Source organism: Salmo trutta, chromosome 2 (genome assembly GCF_901001165.1).
Source record: "Salmo trutta chromosome 2, fSalTru1.1, whole genome shotgun sequence".
Lineage (NCBI taxonomy): Eukaryota > Metazoa > Chordata > Actinopteri > Salmoniformes > Salmonidae > Salmo > Salmo trutta.
In genome coordinates, this window is record NC_042958.1 from 56,833,828 (window position 1) to 56,854,148 (window position 20,321).

Sequence of the window (20,321 nt, forward strand, 5' to 3'; positions counted from 1 at the left end):
GGGGTGTGGGACTGTGGGGGAAGATCGACGAGATACATGGGAAGGAAGGGCTTGCTGTCAGCCTGCTGGACCTCTTAATCCTATAGCCTTGGGGAAAGGGGGTGTGTGTGTGTGTGTGTGTGTTTGTTTGTCTATAGCAAAGGTTTGTCAATTTCAGCACACCTCTGCTCCAGTATTTGGCCCAGCTGTGTGTGTTTGTCCATGTCCAGTAGTGTGTGTGTGTGTTTGTGTGTGTGTGTGTGTGTGTGTGTGTGTGTGTGTGTGTGTGTGTGTGTGTGTGTGTGTGTGTGTGTGGACGGTTCTGTGAGAGACACACACAGCATTTCATCTCCACTATGTTTACTGTAGTCCTCACTTTAACAGCACACACTGTATATTTATGTAGAGAAGACACAGCCTCACCCCCTTGATGTTGGAAAAGGCGATGGAGGGTTGGGGGTAAGGGGTAGGTACTGCACTACTGTTTGGGGGATTGGTGCCCCCCCCCCTCTCAGTATCAAACCAATGCCTATTCTCTGATTCAAAAACACATTATTTTAACCTCCCATTCTAGCTAAAACAACCTGTTGCATCTCCACCGTCCATTAAGAGCGAAACCTACTATTTAGCCACATTCCTTGCAAGCTTGCTCTCTCTTGCTCTCTCACTCACCCCGCTCCCTCTCTCTCTCTGTCTCTCCCTCTCTGCCTTTCTCTCTCCGTCTCCCTCCCTCCCTCTCTGTCTCCGACTCTCGCCCTGTCTCTCTCCCCCGTCTCTCCCTAGCTTGCTCTCTCTCTTTTTTTTGGCGTAGATTTTTACATATATCACAGGCTGGCAGGCTAAGAGCCTGGGACTTCCCCACGCCACACTCCAAGCCTTTGATCCTTTGCTTTGGAGGTAACATCAAAAGGAGAGGCATAGAAAGGCAGCTACTACTGTGAAGTTCAATGTTCAACTTGATGGCTTGGCTGAGGGCTTTTTTTCTCTCCTCCTCCTCCCGCCGCTGCACTGCTTCCCCCCAGCTGACAGAAACACACAGTTTGTAGCTCCGATTTTTTTTCTAGATGATGTTAACCTTTATGGAACCTATCTGGAACAAAACGAGAACCAAAAAACAACCTTTATGAATCTGTATCTTCGTCGCTATAGGTGTATACATAGGTTTATTCATACGCTGTGTATTAAGGTGTGCAGTGTACGTGATTTCCGGTGCCAGGACCTAGGCGTTTTTCTCTCGAAAAGCTCCCAATATTGCCGAGGGCTGCTTCGGTGCTGGCCCTCGTTGACATAAGAGAGGATATTACTCCGTCTTGTTTGCTACACGCATGCTCCGATGTATTCATCTGCCCGTCAGAGAGAGCTGTCAGAATGTGTTAAAGGGAGGAGAGCGTGTTGACATGGGCGTGCCATGAACGCTATTGTGTTCACTCAGTGGAAAACAACTCGGGACTGCTCTTATGATCAACGCTTATTATCATCATCTGTATAAAAAAAAAGAAGATCCCAGAAAACTATTTCAGAATGAGAATATAGATCATATTGGAGCTTAATGGTCTAGTGTAGTGAGACTCTATGGAGCTAGTGTATAGTGTCTGTCCTCTCTCTGTCTCACTGCACCAATTACAAAAGGCTTGTGGCCTTCTCTCTCTCTCTCTCTCTCTCTCTCTCTCTCTCTCTCTCTCTCTCACACACTCTTTCTCTTCTCTCTCTCTCTCCCCCCTCTCGTTCGTCTCGCTTTCTCTTTCTCTCTCTCTTTCCCCTCTCTCTCTCGCACTCTCTCTTTCTTTCTCACACACACATTTGGCGTGTCATTAGCCCGTCTGCTATAATGTGGGATGTTTAGCTCTAACTTATTTCTGCGTCAGTCTCTGTGTGTGTGTGTGTGTGTGAACAGTGTAATGATCCCCATCCAGCCTGGCTGTTGCACCCCAGCTAAGAGATGCAGAATGAAGCTGATCAATAGATTGCCTCAGCTCGTTATCGACGTATTATCATGGTGTTGGGATTTCTGTCTGTTTTCATGGGGCACTTCGGAGAGATATGAAGAAGGGCGTCACAAAGTGTGTATTTTCAAAAGTATTTTTTTCCCCTATTAAGTTTGCATGTTTAAAGTTGGCTATACAGGACAAAGGTCACACACAGCGGATTGTCATGCTTTCCTCTGTATCTTTCTCCCTTTCCCCTACATTTCACTTGGCCGGTGGAGGTAACCCCTAGGAAAACCAAACAGGGAGTTGGTAGAGACCATATAAAAGATTCATCAGTAATTGGCTTGTGTGCCCACGTTTGTTTGTGTCTCTTGTGAAGGAGGGGGTTTTCAGAGTCAGACAGATCACCCAGTGATTAAGCTATGCAGTAATTAGCCATGAGGTGTCTGTGTGTCTGTGTGTGTGCAAGAGACAGTGGGGGGTGGGGTGGTGGGAGAGGGGGTCATTGTCAGTTGATTTGGTGGTGAGGGGTGGGGTACAGAGGGACAGGAGAGGGTAGCCCGGCCCACGTAGGAGGCTCCTTGACCCTCCCAGAGTCCTGTTTTCACAGCAACGTCCTCCATTTTAATGAGCTCCAATAACCACATCCTTATGCCTTATTTATTCATTATAAACTGGGTGGTTCGAGCCCTGAATGCTGATTGACTGAAAGCTGTGGTATATCAGACCGTATACCACAGGGATTACCAAACATTTCTTACCAGTGTATAATAGCAATAAGGCACCTTGGGGGTTTGTGGTGTATTGCCAATATACCACGGCTAAGGGCTGTATCCAGGCACTCAGCGTTGCGTCATACGTAAGAACAGCTCTTAGCCGTGGTATATTGGCCACATACCACACCCCCCTCTGGCCGTATTGCTTAATTAAGCCCCGACAGTGAAGAGCCAGTCTCCCAATGCTATAATGTGTGTGTTTTAAATGGATGGAAAATATTTGTATCACAGTCAAATGGATGGAATATTTCCCTGTATCACAGTCAGTAAGATCAAATTTCCCTCAGGAACAGTAGATTAGTTTAAACTAGGCTTATGGTGATGTTTTCTCTAGGATACAGTATATTACAGAGTGTTGTAGATTTACAGATTCCTCTGACCACTGGGAGGGTTTCTGCCGTAGTGCAAACTGTCTTCACTGTCTTGGAGGTGTAGTAAGGCTCTATGCCTGTGTCCTGAAACCATTCTGCATTTTGAGCTGGAGCCCTGGTAATGGGCCTCATGAATATGGAGTCTGAACTGCTCCAAGGTGTGTATGTGTGTGCGTGCGGAAGTGTTTGCGAATGTGTAGAAAACCTTTTGTAGGTTGTGTGTAGAAATGGTCTGTGTGTGTGTGTGTTATTCTTTTGTGTTGTTTGAGGGTGTGTAGGCGTAGCTGTGGGATCTCTGAGCATTTGTGTGTGTGTGTGTGTGTGTGTGTGTGTGTGTGTGTGTGTGTGTGTGTGTGTGTGTGTGTGTGTGTGTGTGTGTGTGTGTGTGTGTGTGTGTGTGTGTGTGTGTGTGTGTGTGTGTGTGTGTGTGTGTGTGTGTGTGTGTGTGTGTGTGTGTGCGTGTGTGTGTGTGCGTGCGTGCGTGCGCATGTTCTCTAGGCTTTTAGTACTTCACAAGGTCAGTGTAGTTTTCTCCTAAAGGAACCTGCATTCTTTGCTTTATACTCCAATAAAATCCTTTTCCAACTTGACGGCCATGGAAGTGTATAGTACCGTAGTTACCTAAAAGTTACCTAACAGGTAAGCTTCTTGTTGTGTCAGGGTGACATCACAAGGCCAATCATCATCAGCCTCAACTCATTCAAGGTTTCAGGGCTCGACCTTCGACGTCTTATTTTATATTTTTAATATTACCACAATTTACACACAACGTTCACCTATTACCCAACCTTTTTGTTGTAGCACAGAACGAGCGCCTTGCGTGAAGGGCTCAGGCACACCTAGCCCCGCTGTGCTAGCATGCTGAGCCCACGTAACCGCTATGTAGGTCAGTGTGCTCGAGAATCCACCGGCGGAAGCAGGACTGGGATCTGTCTTGAGCTCCTCACCTCAGCCCTGATCTCACTCGCTCTCTGCCCACACTCACCGTGTAGCTGCTCTGGGCTACTGTGGATAAATAGTACAGTTATCAAGCAGATGCGTTCATCCAAAGCGACCTGCATTTTACACTTTCTGTGTGTTAAGCATTTGCTGGAATTGAAATAATTAGAACCGTTCTCCGAACCACGGTAGATCCAAGAGACCCTTGGAGAGCTTTGTTTAAAGTATAGACTGAGGAGGATGTGGAACCACAGTCTTGGGGAAAAGGCCCAGACACAGAGAGCTAGCGACCGAAGCTGAGACAGAATCAGTGGCGACCTGAGACCCGAGCTAGCCAAGCCTGATGTTAAAGATGCTTGTGCTGTTTATTAGTGTCCCTGGTCTGTCGGAAGAACAGCAGGCCCTGCAGTCCTCAGCCTCCCAGCTCTATTTATAGAAAGACCCAAAGATACTCTTAATGACACCATGAGGTAGAGCCAGGGGGAGTTAAAGAAACACAACACTGTTTACTTTCTGAGTCTGTATGCTGGAAATCCACAACGAGTTTGGAGTCACACTGGGATGATGTCATATCCTTGGAGAAGATGTGAGTGCCCCAGTGTGTCTGTGACTGGTCTTCCTTCCTCCAAGTGGGATCAGTGTTTGACTTGGGCAGGAGCTCATCGGAGCTGAGTACCGACACCTCAAACGTTCTACTGCTTGGGCTCCTGTTCCTCTTACAGAATATTAGCTCTAAGTATTGTGGAGCTCCTGAACCTGAGTTACTCCAGCTCCCACAGTCACTCAGTTTATTTATCATTGGTTCAGATGATTTTGTCTTTCCAACAGACATGTTTACAATTAAGAATTTTACTGCTGTTATTAACTTTTGTTAAATCACTTTTTGGATATTTTTTGTTGTTGAATGTGTGTTGCGCATCTTTTGAAACTTGTGTTGCAAGTCAGTGTTTTAAAATGGGCATGTGTCCTCACCTGTTAAGTAAATAGTGGAGTAGCAAGACCACACATCTCGTGAGTTAACATCCAGAACAGGACAGATAGGAAAGGGTTCAGGGCCACATTTTGAGGAAACAGTGAAAATAATCCATTCCAAAATGAACCTTTTTTGTTTATGGAAGAGTGCAATGCCTCAAAGTCTTTTGAAACCAGCACAGCTTTGACCACGTTGTTTTCAGACAGTTTGTAGAATACGTTTAGAGGATGTGGGAGGGGTGGGGGAGGAGGTTGCGGTGTGGTGTGGGGGTGTAAGAGGTGAGGAGGGGGGAGGTTTTGGAGTCAGGGCCTTGTGGAACCCCCTAGCGGTTCTGGCTTTGGAGTAAATGCTGGCCCAGCGGACCCCTTCCCGCCCCGGGGCACACAAACCCCAGGCCTTCCCATATTCCACTGTTATTTTCCTGGTGCAAAACGCCTCGGGCTATCAGAGCTGGTGGGGCTTTTTTTAATCTTTTTTTATTTACTCATAAAATGTGTATTAGAAGAACTAAATCAGTCACGAAGAGCCCTCTCTCGTCGACTAACTTTCTCTCAGCTTTGGCTGGACTTTCTTCCCTCCTCTACTGCCCTTCGCTGTTAGCCTGCTTATTTCACTCTTCCTCCCCATCCGCAATTTTCTGGAGACAAAGCCTACATCCGCACCCACACACACACATATGCACCCACACACACACACACACACACACACACACACACACACACACACACACACACACACACACACACACACACACACACACACACACACACACACACACATATGCACACACACACATATGCACACACACACATACGCACACACACATCCTAGAGATTGGGAAAGAGTCTCTCTTTTGACCTGGGGGATTTCAAAGAGTCTGGATTGCATAATTCTTCTCCCCCCCACTCCCCCCCCTCCCTCAATTACAGAAAATGACTGTTCCCGCCCCAACAAGTGGGTGCATATTTTATCCCTGCACCTGTGGCCTAAACAAAGGAACCCACAAATATCAACAAGGAAACATATTCGTTTTCCAGTATAATTTGAATCTAGCAGCTGTCCTTAGGAGAATGTGAAGTTAAACAATACACCTTCTTAGACCTTTTAGTCTTAGTCAACCCCAATAAGACTTGATGCTGGGATAGTGGGATTGACTCTTCTGAATGGGTCTCAGCAAACACAAATAAACCTTTTTATATTTGTTGTTTGATTTGGTGTTATCTGCGAGTTATCATTCTGATCCCAGGCCCCTGTCCCCAGGGTTTTATTGGACATGATGAACGCGTGATGTGTGTATGTGTATGTGTGTGTGTGTGTGTGGTGTGTGGTGTGTGTGTGTGTGGTGAACATGCCTGTCACTTTGTGTTGAGTGTATGCGTATGTTGCTCCTTGTAGCCTACATGTCAAACTCTGCGTGTGTGTGTGTCTGTGTGTGTGTCTGTGTGTGTGTGTGTCTGTGTGTGTGTCTGTGTGTGTGGTACACAACCACTGCTCTTGTGTCTGGCTGGCAGGGGCTGTGTCATGGCTGTAGAATGAGGCAGCAGCCCCCATGGCCACAGATGGACTGGAGATCTGCCTGGGGTCTCCAGAGTAAGACCCAGGCTCCATATGTAAACCGGAGCTGCTCGCCTCTCTCTCCAACTCTTTCTCTCTCCCGCCGATCTCCCTCTCACGTTGTTTACAGGGCTGGAATGCCTCTAGACCCCATTTGGCCTGCGACCGGGATTCACCTCATTCTCTCTCGCTGGTCTGTGGGGAATATTTACGGTGTTCCATGCCACTTTGGCACATTAGGAAGCCTCTTTGTCTGATTGGGCGAAAGCCTCTGCTCTTAATCCAAAAGTAAATTAACAAGCTGGTCTGCGCCGAGGCTTGGATTGGATGTGATAAACACGTTAGATGGAGTTTTAATAACAACAGGTTTTACACCATCGACCGTCTCCACAATTCAGGGCAGCTGACTCAGTTTATCGCTAATAAAATTGCATAAGATTATTTTATTTGGTCAGTGTTTTGACGCTTAGCTTATTCATGAAATTCATACATTTTGGGAGAGCTTTAGTAATGTTATGCATTAGACTAGTGTTAATGACACACAGTATGTATCAAAGTATTTCAGGTTAAAATGTTCTAGTAGTCAAATATTCAGTACTATCGCCCAACCGGTGGTGTGGACGTGGAAGGATGTGTGAGCACTCACAATCCACTCTGTTGTCTCCCGCTGTGGCCTCCTCCTGTATAATGGATGGCACTGGGTTAGCCTCAGCTTGTTTGCATTGTGATGACTGGGTCACATTCAGCAGCTCATGCCATGCATCAGTCACTCAAATATGGCTGCAGACAGTCCAGCAGTTAGACCTTGGTAGTGAAATGTGGGGCTATTTTTTAAGACCACTTCTCTATCACTAACTCTCATTCACTTTCTAACCAGTGTGCTTGTCACTATGGGAAATCTCCAGGCGGAAGAGAGAGAGTTCATCCCTCTGTAAGGATTTAGAGGACTCCCTTGTCTTTCACTTCATCAGAGACAATTGAGTTATTCAGCTCCCATTGTTGGTCCGGTGAGCCGAGGAGGGGCGAAGGGTTAGGGGGAGGGTAGGAAGGGGAGGGGGACGCCCCCTCCCATGCACAGTGTGTGCTCTGGGTGGCTCTTAGGGGCGGGAGATGCTGGGGGTAAGGGGAGGTAGAAGAGGTAGGGGGCAAGAGAGTTATCCTCCGGAGCAATTTGTCACATTGGAATGGCTCTTGAGTTACCAGGGAGGCCCTCCCAGCAGGAGAGTTTTTCAGGGGGGAGCAGGGCGTCAGAGAGGGGTCATGGGTCACTGCCTACTCAAGCCCCGGCGGCGCGTCCGTCAGCAGGCGCTGGGAGGAGGGAGGAAAGGAGGGAGGAGGGGAAAGGGGGAGGAGGTGGGGTCAGAAAGCTTGCCACTTGCCGGGGCTCCGTTTTCCTTGGCATGCTTGTAAAACCTGCAGGAGGGATTAGCATGTGAGAACATTTGCAATAGCAGCCTGAAGTGGAGCTGCCTGTCAGGGCATGTGCCCCCTGCTTCTACTTCTCTCACTGCTCCAGCGCCACAATCTGGGGTGTCACCTTTCAACCCCCCCCACCCCCAAACACCTACGACCTCAACGGACGTCCCCTCACTCAAGGCCTCCCGGCGGTTGTGTCTGGATATTTGTGTGCATCTGGACAATAATACTCAACTTGGACAATCATTTGGTTAGTCTAGTCTATGAGAAGACTTTCCAATGACTGGAATCAGAATTAGAAACGTGACATCCACTAGGCTGTCTGACACCAGTACAATCTTAGAAAAAAAGGTGCTATCTAGAACCAAAAAAAGGTTATTCGGCTGTCCCCGAAGTGTAGAACACTTTCCACAGAGGGTTCCAGGGTTTTTTCTAGATCAAAAATGGGCTTAGGTGGGTGTGGTAGTGGGCGTAGCATTTCTATTCTCCCTGATCGTCTGTCTAGCTTTTATTTTGGTGATTGTGAGCTCTCAAAAGATTATATCATCCCAAAAATATTTTGGGCCATTATCTTTTCTACATACTTTATATCTGGATTTAGGCGTTTAGGTTTACACTGGGTTTTTCCATCCATACAATGTATTTATAAAAAACAAAATACAATAAATATATACACTGAACAAAAATATAAACGCAACATGTAAAGTGTTGGTCCCATGTTTCATGAGCTGGAATTAAAAAAAATCCCTGACATTTTCCATACGCACAAAGCTTATTTCTCAAAGATTTGGTGCACAAATTTGCTTATATCCATGTTAGTGAGCATTTCTCCTTTGCCAAGATAATCCATCCACCTAACAGGTGTGGCATATCAGGAAGCTGATTAAACAGCATGACCATTACACAGGTGCACCTTGTGCTGGGGACAATAAAAGGCCACTTTAAAATGGGAAGTTTTTGTGGATTAAATCATACCCACAATACCCTATAATGACAAAGCAAAAACATGTATTTATACATTTGAGCAAATGTAAAAAAAATAATAATGAAATATCACATTTACATAAGTATTTAGACCCTTTACTCAGTATTTTGTTGAAGCACCTTAGGCAGCGATTACAGCCTCGAATCTTCTTGGGTATGACGCTACAAGCTTGGCACACCTGTATTTGGGTAGTTTCTCCCATTCTTCTCTGCAGATGCTCTCAAGCTCTGTCAGGTTGGATGGGGAGCATCGCTGCACAGCTGGCTTATTTTAAAATAAAGGTTAACTAAATAAAATAAAATGTTCAGGGTTTCTCCAGAGATGTTCAATCGGGTTCAAGTCCGGGCTCTGGCTGGGCCACTCAAGGACATTCAGAGACTTGTCCCGAAGCCACTCCTGCGTTGTCTTGGCTGTGTGCTTAGGGTTGTTGTCCTGTTGGAAGGTGAACCTTCGCCCCAGTCTGAGGTCCTGAGCACTCTGGAGCAGGTTTTCATCAAGGATCTCTCTGTTTGTCGTTATGGGGTATTGTGTGTAGGTTGATGAGACATTTTTTAATTTAATACGTTTTAGAATAAGGCTGTAACGTAATGTGGAAAAAGGGAAGGGGTCTGAATACTTTCTAAATGCAAATTTTTTTAGCGTCTAGGATTTCAATGGCAGAAAAGTCCCTGCGGTTCTACATGGAACCCAAAAGAGTTCTATCTGGAACCAAAAAGGGTTCTCCTATGGGATTGCTGAATAACCCTTTTGGAACCGTTTTTTCTAAGTGTGTATGGTGCCTTCAGAAATTATTCACACCCCTTGACTTTTTCCACATTTTGTTGTGTTACAGCCTGAATTTATGGATTAAATTGGATTAAATTGTGATTTTGGTTTTTGTTTGTTATTGGCCTACACACGATACCCCAGCATGTAAAATTTGATTTAATTAAACATTAAAAGCTGAAATGTATTCAATTCCTTTGTTATGGCAAAAACACAAATAAGTTATGGAGTCACATAAGAAGTTGCATTGGCTCACTCTGTGTGCATTAATAATGTTCACTGGGATTTTTTAATGACTACCTCATCTCTGTACCCCACACATGCAATTGTCTGTGAGATACCTCAGTCAAGCAGTGAATTTCAAACACAGAATTTTGGAAAGAATAATGGGCAAATGTTGCACAATCTAGGTGTGCAACGCTCTTAGAGACTTAACCCAGAAAGACTCAAAGCTGCCAAAGGTGCTTCTACAAAGTATTGACTTAGTGGTGTGAATACTTATATAAATTAGATATTTCTGTATTTAATTTCCAATAAATTTGCAAAAATTGTTAAAAACATGTTTTCACCTTTCATTATGGGGTATTGTGTGTAGAAGGGTGAGAGAAAATACATTTAATCTATTTTGAATTCAGACTGTAACATAATGTAGAATAAGTCAAATGGTATGAATACTCTATAAAGGCACTGTATATGCTGTCCTGAGTTACCTCACACTCTCAAGTGCCCCCGTCTCCCCGTCCCTTCATGGCAATTAATACCCAATGTGGGGGGTCTGTAAAAACCACAAGACCACAATCACTGGAGCTTTACAAGTCGTCTTTTCCACTAGGGCTGGGAATTGCCAGGGACCTCACAATATGATATTACCACGATACTCGGGTACCGATATGATATGTATTGCGATTCTCATGATTCTATACGTATTGCGATTTTTATACTGCGATTTTACTGTGATTCGATATTCCAAAACATATTTATCACCATACAGTGAGGGGGGAAAAGTATTTGATCCCCTGCTGATTTTGTACGTTTGCCCACTGACAAGAAATGATCAGTCTATAATTTTAATGGTAGGTTTATTTGAACAGTGAGAGACAGAATAACAACAAAATAATCCAGAAAAACGCATGTCAAAAATTTTATAAATTGATTTGCATTTTAATGAGGGAAATAAGTATTTGACCCCCTCTCAATCAGAAACATTTCTGGCTCCCAGGTGTCTTTTATACAGGTAACGAGCTGAGATTAGGAGCACACTCCTAATCTCAGCTTGTTACCTGTATAAAAGACACCTGTCCACAGAAGCAATCAATCAATCAGATTCCAAACTCTCCAGCATGGCCAAGATCAAAGAGCTCTCCAAGGATGTCAGGGACAAGATTGTAGACCTACACAAGGCTGGAATCGCCAAGCAGCTTGGTGAGAAGGTGACAACATTTGGTGCCATTATTCGCAAATGGAAGAAACACAAAAGAACTGACAATCTCCCTCGGCCTGGGGCTCCATGCAAGATCTCACCTTGTGGAGTTGCAATGGTCATGAGAACGGTAAGGAATCAGCCCAGAACTACACGGGAGGATCTTGTCAATGATCTCAAGGCAGCTGGGACCATAGTCACCAAGAAAACAATTGGTAACACACTACGCCGTGAAGGACTGAAATCCTGCAGCGCCCGCAAGGTCCCCCTGCTCAAGAAAGCACATATACATGCCCGTCTGAAGTTTGCCAATGAACATCTGAATGATTCAGAGGACAACTGGGTGAAAGTGTTGTGGTCAGATGAGACCAGAATGGAGCTCTTTGGCATCAACTCAACTCGCCGTGTTTGGAGGAGGAATGCTGCCTATGATCCCAAGAACACCATCCCCACCGTCAAACAGGTGGAAACATTATGCTTTGGGGGTGTTTTTCTGCTAAAGGGACAGGACATCTTCACCACATCAAAGGGACGATGGACGGGGCCATGTACCGTCAAATCTTGGGTGAGAACCTCCTTCCGTCAGCCAGGGCATTGAAAATGGGTCATGGATGGGTATTCCAGCATGACAATGACCCAAAACACACGGCCAAGGCAACAAAGGAGTGGCTCAAGAAGAAGCACATTAAGGTCCTGGAGTGGCCTAGCCAGTTTCCAGACCTTAATCCCATAGAAAATCTGTGGAGGGAGCTGAAGGTTCGAGTTGCCAAACGTCAGCCTCGAAACCTTAATGACTTGGAGAAGATCTGCAAAGAGGAGTGGGACAAAATCCCTCCTGAGATGTGTGCAAACCTGGTGGCCAACTACAAGAAACGTCTGACCTCTGTGATTGCCAACAAGGGTTTTGCCACCAAGTACTAAGTTATGTTTTGCAGAGGGGTCAAATACTTATTTCCCTCATTAAGATGCAAATCAATTTATAAAATTTTTGACATGCGTTTTTCTGGATTTTTTTGTTGTTATTCTGTCTCTCACTGTTCAAATAAACCTACCATTAAAATTATAGACTGATCATTTCTTTGTCAGTGGGCAAACGTACAAAATCAGCAGGGGATCAAATACTTTTTTCCCTCACTGTATGTCTACTGCAGAAGAACAAGAGAGAGTCATGATAAAAACGAGTTTTGATCAATCATAGAAATAAAAGTGCTGAAAACAAATTGGCTTCCTATTTAAAAAGAAGGTGATGAACAAGCTTTGAAGGAAAAATAGTTTCGGTGCTGGTACAGCCAATTAGCGCAAAGTAATATTGTGATATTGTCAAAGCGATATCGTAAAAAATAATATCACAATATGTAACCTATCAATTTTTTTTCCCGCCCATCACTACTTTCCACCCCTTGACGCACAAACATACCGTTGCAGTAAAAGCCTCGCTGGGGTCATAAATGAGTGGTTGTGGAGCCAGGCTGAGTTTTTGTTGCAGGGGCTGAGGGAGAGGACGGGAGTCAGGCAGAGGACGGGAGTCAATAACTCCCTCCAGCACAAACCACAGCAAAGCACCCTGCAGTGAACCCTCTGCTAATTACCACTGATTTATCCACGGTCTCAGGAAGGGTTGTGGCACATACACACACACACACACACACACTTTCTGACATAGTAACAAACACAGCAACACACAAGTGTACAGATTTCTTCTAGCACAGGCCCTTATGAAGAGGACAGAGAGTAGCTCTGATTAGGTAGTTGAATAGGCTACAGGAAAGGAGCTGTTGAATAGCGGGCAGCAGAAGGGCCATAGTGATTGTTTTATTTAGAGGCTAAGGATAGGGACACAGACGTATATGGAATGACAACATTCCAATTCTAGCTCCGGCCAAGTTTTTTGGACGGAATCCTAGCCCAGCAGTTGATGTTCCCATTGCATCAGAGGCCAAGATACAAGGCCAACTCGACTTGTCAGAAGTTTCCTTTGGGGGGAGCTGGTGTGGTATAAGGCGGCATACATTACGGTGCTACTTTTTTATATCGAATTTACTTCAAATCCGTTTTTCATGCGCCGGCCTGTGGTCCCAAGGTTAAGAAACGAGTCCGGAACCCTCCAGTGTTTCCACTAGCCAACTCTAACGGCCCCCATTCTTTCTCTCTCTCTCTCTCTCTCTCCTCTCTCTCTCTCTCTCTCTCTCTCTCTCTCTCTCTCTCTCTCTCTCTTTATTCCTTTTGCCTTATTGTCTTGGTGTCAGTCCTATCTGGTTGTGTTGTTCTCCCTGTACATAGTTGTTGATCGTGTTATATCAACTGTACAGGGTTTTATAGTTCTTTTTTATGGCATATTTTTCCCTTCATATTTTGACTGCCCTCATTCCCATTAGGAGTGTTTGCACAGCCCCGCATGCAAATTCAGGGAACTCCTGTCACCGTTTGACGTATTGGTTTGAATACCTATTTGAATGTACTCTCCATCAGTGAGCAGTATGGAAAGGTCAATGGTTCTTACACAGTGCACCCTACCATGATATTTAGTAGTTCTATTTTTCTCACCGTACAATAAGTGCCTGCTTCACCCTGTTGACCCCCTGTAACGTAACTTATGTTATGGGCCCTCTCTGAGAGCAGGCAGGCAGCTGAGGTGACCTCAGTCTGTACCCCCTCCGACTTGGTAGACCTGACATTCGTAAGGCAAGAGTAGTCTATAGCAGGGTCACCCCGGAAGGAAGGAGCATTAGCTATAGTCAAAGAGCAGGCACAACAAATAGAGGTCTAGAAGGGAAAGCATTCGGCTGTGGGTAGTGGAATACTTCCATTATTGCATTATATGAGTACCCTTTTGAGAGTATCCTTGAATCCTTTGAAGGTAAATAGTCAGTATGACCTGTTGACAAAGAAGACATTGGTCACAATACTTAAGATGCTAGGCTTCTTCTTTATGAAGTTCTTGCCCCTGTAAAGTTTGTCTTGCAATGGTTCAGACTTTGCTCTCCCTGATTCCTTGGCTCATAATTCAGAGCAACTGCTCTTCCTCCTCCTTCCTTCTGCGTTACAGTCCGGGAAACTAAGTATGGTTGACTATGTCACCAAAACGATTGGCATATCATCTGATTTTAAAGGGCTCCACCCAGTTTCTGAGAAAATCGTCCATGTATCTATCTACATCTTGTGTGTGTCTCTCTCACTCTTGCTCACTCTCACTCTCTCGTGTGTGTGTGTGTGTGTGTGTGTGTGTGTGTGTGTGTGTGTGTGTGTGTGTGTGTGTGTGTGTGTGTGTGTGTGTGTGTGTGTGTGTGTGTGTGTGTGTGTGTGTGTCACTCAGTCCTGATAAAGGCCAAGTCAATTATTCACTGGGACAGTCACTAGGTAGAGTCAGACCCATAACAGCGTGCCGTGGCTCCACAGTGCACCGTTTTATGAGGTTGGCCAATAAAAGTCATTCAAATCACCTGGAATCCCAGAGTGGTCACATTTATGGCATTAAGTCATTCTAAACCCATAATCCACTTACAGTAGCCTTTACAGAAGCAGTGATTTAGCCTACCTCAGATTTGGAACGGTTCTAATTCTTGAATGGATGCCATTAAACACAACTGTACCCCCTTCAATCTGCTAGGACATGTAGTTCTCTTTTTTAATGTCTGTATTAAATTGTTTCAATCTAATGTCGTTTTTAATTTGGGGGGGGGGACTAATATGACATGGAAAACGCAATGTTATGATTCCTCTCAAGCCATATGAAGTGCGTGTACTTGTTCCTGAGGCAAAACCCACCACATGTAACTGCCTTGGGATTACCGTTTTGAATTTAAATTAGTTTTTACTTTCTTTCATGTAATCTCTTTTAAAATGTTGATTCCTTTTTTGTTACATTTTTATTTTATTTACTTTTTGCATTGTTAACGTGTTTTTTTCTTTCTCCACTTTGTTTCTTTCTCACCATCTAGTACCTACAGATGAAATGGCCCCTGCTAGATGTTAACCACGGAAGTCTTCAAAGTAGACAAGCACTTAAAGATGCCCGGTCCCCGTCACCGGCGCACATCGTTGTAAGTAACACCCTGCTTTAGTCCTTTACATTTCTCTACCTCTTTTTCCCTCTAAGACGGAAAGACAACCCTTCTACTGTATCCTGTTGTACACCTCTGTATACCCTCTTTTTCCCAACACAAAACCTGTTGAATGGATGTCAGTGACTAACTGAAATACCTAGAGAGATGGCTGTCTTCCTGGAAATGACAGTCACTCATTAACCAGACAAGATATTTTAAACCCGACCAACAGAGGTAGCTACTCAGCATATTTTTAGAGGGGGGTCTTGCTTATATAAAGCATTTTGGGGGCTATAATAATTACATTGATTGTACTGATTGCGTAAAGCCAGTGGTAAGATCATGGGAAAGGCAAAGCTCACTTGGGATAAGCTGTTGGCTGTAGTGGATTTGGCAAAGTGTCAGGTGACCATTGCTCTTTGGACGGCCACGCCGCTTCGGACGCAGTGTGTCGACACAAGGCCCCGCCTAGCCCTTACTGTAAAGTAGAGTTTGGAGCTGGATAAAGATATGAACCTTATAGGAAACCTATGGAGATGACCCGTAACCTCGGAGAAGGAAGGTTTAATCTGCTGACTTCATGAGCACGAAGGCGGAGTTCTAGCCACGTGGTTAAAGAACCCACGCTGCTCACATTCCAAAGAGCACGACCGCCTGGCACCCAGGCTGGCACCCAGGCTGGCACCCAGGCTGGCTACGTGACCATTGGACCGTGATAGGGCCATGAAAACTGAATCCTTGTAGTCTAATAGACCATGTTGAAATGCAAAAAGCCAGTTCTCTGTTATACTGTTCTGTTTCTCACTTTCCTGGCTATTAAGACAGGTCAACGTAAAGGTTACATGGTGAGGAATATCAGTCCGAGGCGTGGCAGGAATGTTAAAAGTGTTAACAAGGTGACTAAGAAGTGCCTTAGGCCAGAATTAGCATAGTGAGTAGCATTGTTTCTGGAATTACACCACCAACGTTAATGTTCATACATGGTGTATATGCAATATTATCGGACATATACTTGGTTTAGGCTACGCTATAGACCCATTGGCCCGTATTCATAAAGCTTTTCAGAGTATGAGTTCTGATCTAGGATCAGGTTGAACTTTTGGATCATAACGAAGAAGATTACATGGACACGGGGGAACTGATTCGAGATCAGTAGTCCTACTCTGACATGATTGATTTAGAGTTCACCACATAGCTGACCCTGTGTTGACCCATGGAGCTAGCACGTAGTCTACATTTGTTTAGCGCTTGAGTTTTTACGCAAAGACTTGAACATTTAGTGGCATATATTATGTCAAGGCACTGTCTTCACGTACGTCACTGTTGGTATTTGATAAGTATAGACAGTTTTTATGAGCCACAATAAAAATACTATCAGAAATGGTTTCCAGTTCAACATTAATAGAAAGTTGGCAAGCCAGCCCTCTTGGTCTTTTGCCCAGTTTCGTTAAGTACATACAGCTTAAAATAGGCTGTTTATTTGAAACAGAAACCCTGTCAAAAGTTATGCTAAGACAAAGAGATGGCGACGACAGTGCTCTAACAAACACAACAACCAAACTCAGTCGGACAGGCCCTCCTTATCCTCCGAGCGACGCCAGCGTTATTTTTATACCGTAAAGTTCAGGGGGCCCTACTTGGACGGTTATTTTAAGAGACATACATCTCCTCTGAAATCATTAAGCTGGTAGGAGGCAGTTAAGTTGCAGGTAAATACTTCTGTTTGTGTTCCTCCATGAGTCATATGGCTGTAAATACTTCACCTGGCGTCTTCCATTGCTCCTCAGTACCGGGGGCTTGAAGAGGACTTTCCTAAGATGACATCCAACACACGGCTCCGGTTCAAATGCCCCGTGCTCAGAATACATTAGCGTCTCGTTGCGCCAGCAAACGTGTTTATCTCATTGCTTATTCTATTATTAATTTGGATTGATCGGTACCATCTGTGATTTGTTTGATCAAGAACCGGGGTGTAAGATCAGAGGTGTTGCTGCACACTTGCTGTTAGAGTACGTGATTCGATTGAATGTGAGATGAAGCTTGTGTTGTTATTTCCCCTCCCGCCCTTCCTCTCCATCTATCTCTGACTGAGTGGAGTTGGATTAAATGTTTCCCTGGTTTGCATCATACCAGTGTTAACAACGTATAGACAGATGGGTCAGAGATAACAACACCTTGGGCCTTTGTCTCTCAGTCAGTGTGTAAATGTATAGATCGCAACCCCCTAACCAACATGGCCTATATGTTACTTTACGTGATCCCCTTATCAATATATTGGGCAGTAAACAGTGGTTTCTTTTTGCTTTTAAATGGGAAGAACACCTGGGCACCTTGACCTCTTTGGCTAGGAATATGCTGTCTGCACTGCAGCGATAAGAGCCAGCCGATAGGCACCGAAGATAAGGAGAAGTTCAAGTGACCCTTCAACAATCTTAGAAAAAGTCAGAGAGAGACAGTGAAACAGTAAATAAAACAAAAAGATCAAGTTTGAGACATACAAATGCTAAATTGAGCAGAGAGAGATGGGGAAGGACAAAGACAGATGGACAGAGACACAGAATGAAAAAAAAAAAAACTATCTTGTGAAGATTCTCTGGGTAGGTCAGTTTCTGGGGTAGAAGTGGGTGGAGCTCTTGAGGGTCAGCCATGAAGGGAATGGAGGAAATGACCTCGCAAGGGCTTGTCGTTACGAGGCTGTGTGGTTTGCCCCTCACCGCCACGCTCGCAAAGGGGGCACGCCAGGGCCTTTGAAGTGTCTGACCGCCCTGCGGGGCAGCCTCCAAACCGCTGCTGCTGAACTTTTAGACCATTGGCTGAATGTTATTATTTATTGATATGTCTATTGATGTGGTTTTTTTTACAGAAAGGAACCAAGGGAGAGACATTTTTGTATTGTGCATCTGCCTCACACAGTCAACAAGCCGAGATAATCTTGTGTAAAATAGACCCTCAGTCCGTAGTCATACAGTTTAAGTTCCTAATGGTATCTTCATGTGACACATCATGAACACAGTCTCAAAACTCAATGACAGTCATCTTAAATTATTGGTGCAACACAGATAACCCATTGGCTGATGTTTTATGCCACTTTTTCTAGTAGCTTAGAGGTGGGATTTGTTTTTAGACAGATTTATGATTTGTTACGGGATTTGTGTGTGTGTGTGTGTGTGTGTGTGTGTGTGTGTGTGTGTGTGTGTGTGTGTGTGTGTGTGTGTGTGTTCCCCAGTCAGTCATCATAGCAGTGGCCAGGCATAACATGGTGGTGTTCTGGTCATGCCATTTCTCAACACGTTCAAGTTAAGAAAAGTACTTTACATTTCTACTCTGTATAAAGACTAGAAAGGGGTAAGGGAATGTAAGAAAAGTACTTTACATTTCTACTCTGTATAAAGACTAGAAAGGGGTAAGGGAATGTAAGAAAAGTACTTTACATTTCTACTCTGTATAAAGACTAGAAAGGGGTAAGGGAATGTAAGAAAAGTACTTTACATTTCTACTCTGTATAAAGACTAGAAAGGGGTAAAGGAATGTAAGAAAAGTACTTTACATTTCTACTCTGTATAAAGACTAGAAAGGGGTAAGGGAATGTAAGAAAAGTACTTTACATTTCTACTCTGTATAAAGACTAGAAAGGGGTAAGGGAATGTAAGAAAAGTACTTTACATTTCTACTCTGTATAAAGACTAGAAAGGGGTAAGGGAATGTAAGAAAAGTACTTTACATTTCTACTCTGTATAAAGACTAGAAAGGGGTAAAGGAATGTAAGAAAAGTACTTTACATTTCTACTCTGTATAAAGACTAGAAAGGGGTAAGGGAATGTAAGAAAAGTACTTTACATTTCTACTCTGTATAAAGACTAGAAAGGGGTAAGGGAATGTAAGAAAGGTGACGTCACTTGTTGTTGGCTTTAAAACATTGAGTCATCTTCTAACTCAGTCATCTGACAAAGTAAATTATAGGCTATGTGATGAATAGCCTTAATTTCGCAACCACTTTAGACTTACTATTATGATGCAAGTCAAACATTCTTAACAATGTTTCTTAAATTGACATGCTGGGAACTGGGGCAGAAATACGCATATGTTTGAGAGCGAGAGAGTGCACGTGCACACACACACACACACACACACACACACACACACACACACACACACACACACAGTCCTTTTGTTAGAGTCTTGTTTAGGCCAGACAATGTCTACATTGTTTTCTGGGCTTTCACTGGCAACAGGGGATGGGCTGGAGTGTTAACCATTTCCCAATTGGGCCTGTGTGTGTGTGTGTGTGTGTGTGTGTGTGTGTGTGTGTGTGTGTGTGTGTGTGTGTGTGTGTGTGTGTGTGTGTGTGTGTGTGTGTGTGTGTGTCAGGAGCAGTGTGAAACATGGAACTCGAGGGAGTAAGGGAAAGGTGTAGTGTCCTGTTGTGTGCCTATTCCGAGTGTATGATAATTAGCTTTGAGGAAGTGATGGAACCTGACCATTACATCTATGTATGGCAAGACCTCCCACCTGAGGCTGTCTAACCAATGAACACTCGGCTTTCACGTTGCAGGCCCGTTTGTCTCTCCTTAGAATGTGCACTGGAAGAAGACCTACAGAAATGAGTGGGAGCTGGCTTGAAATTAAGTGCCCGTCCCTACATTTTGAAATTGAATAGATGTGTTCAGGAAATGCCCACAATGACTTCTCAGTCCCCAACTGTGGCTGAACGGCTTGGTCGGTCATCCTTAGAAAAGAAGTGGCCTCTTGTCCACTCTGTGTCCATCTTTATGTACGTTGTGACAAGTTAAATAAAGATATGTCTCCTCCCTCTGAATCGCGGTGCACCTGGGTTGTACAGACAATAGCCCTGTGGGTTGGAAGCCCCGGTGTGAAATCCTGGCCTCCTTCACTGTTAATGAGCGCCCCCAGGGTCACAGACTGGAGACACTGCCCTCACTGTTTACGAGAGGAGATCTCTCTCTCTCTTTCACGTTCTCTCTCTCTATCGATATTTCTCTTTCTCTTTCTTGATCTTTATATCTCTCTCTCTCTCTCTCTCTCTCTCTCTCTCTCTCTCTGTCTCTCTCTCTGTCTCTCTCTCTTATCTATTCCTTGCTCAGAAACTCCCCTTTACTACAGTCTGTAAGCTCTGGCTAGTCTGAGCAAAGTCAGTGGCAGCGTTATCACAGA

The 20,321-nt window shown here is 44.4% G+C and overlaps 1 protein-coding gene across 28 annotated transcripts in view; it reads left to right on the forward strand.

Annotated features, from left to right (window-relative positions):
• The window catches only part of LOC115158068 (transcription factor 7-like 2), a 116,829-nt gene that overhangs the window by 20,244 nt on the left and 76,264 nt on the right, over positions 1 to 20,321 (forward strand). For all 28 annotated transcript variants that reach the window (XM_029706582.1, XM_029706608.1, XM_029706598.1 and 25 more), the window contains exon 4: positions 15,045 to 15,146. In XM_029706582.1, the coding sequence (XP_029562442.1) occupies positions 15,045 to 15,146 (102 nt within the window). The remainder of the gene's footprint in view (positions 1 to 15,044; positions 15,147 to 20,321) is intronic.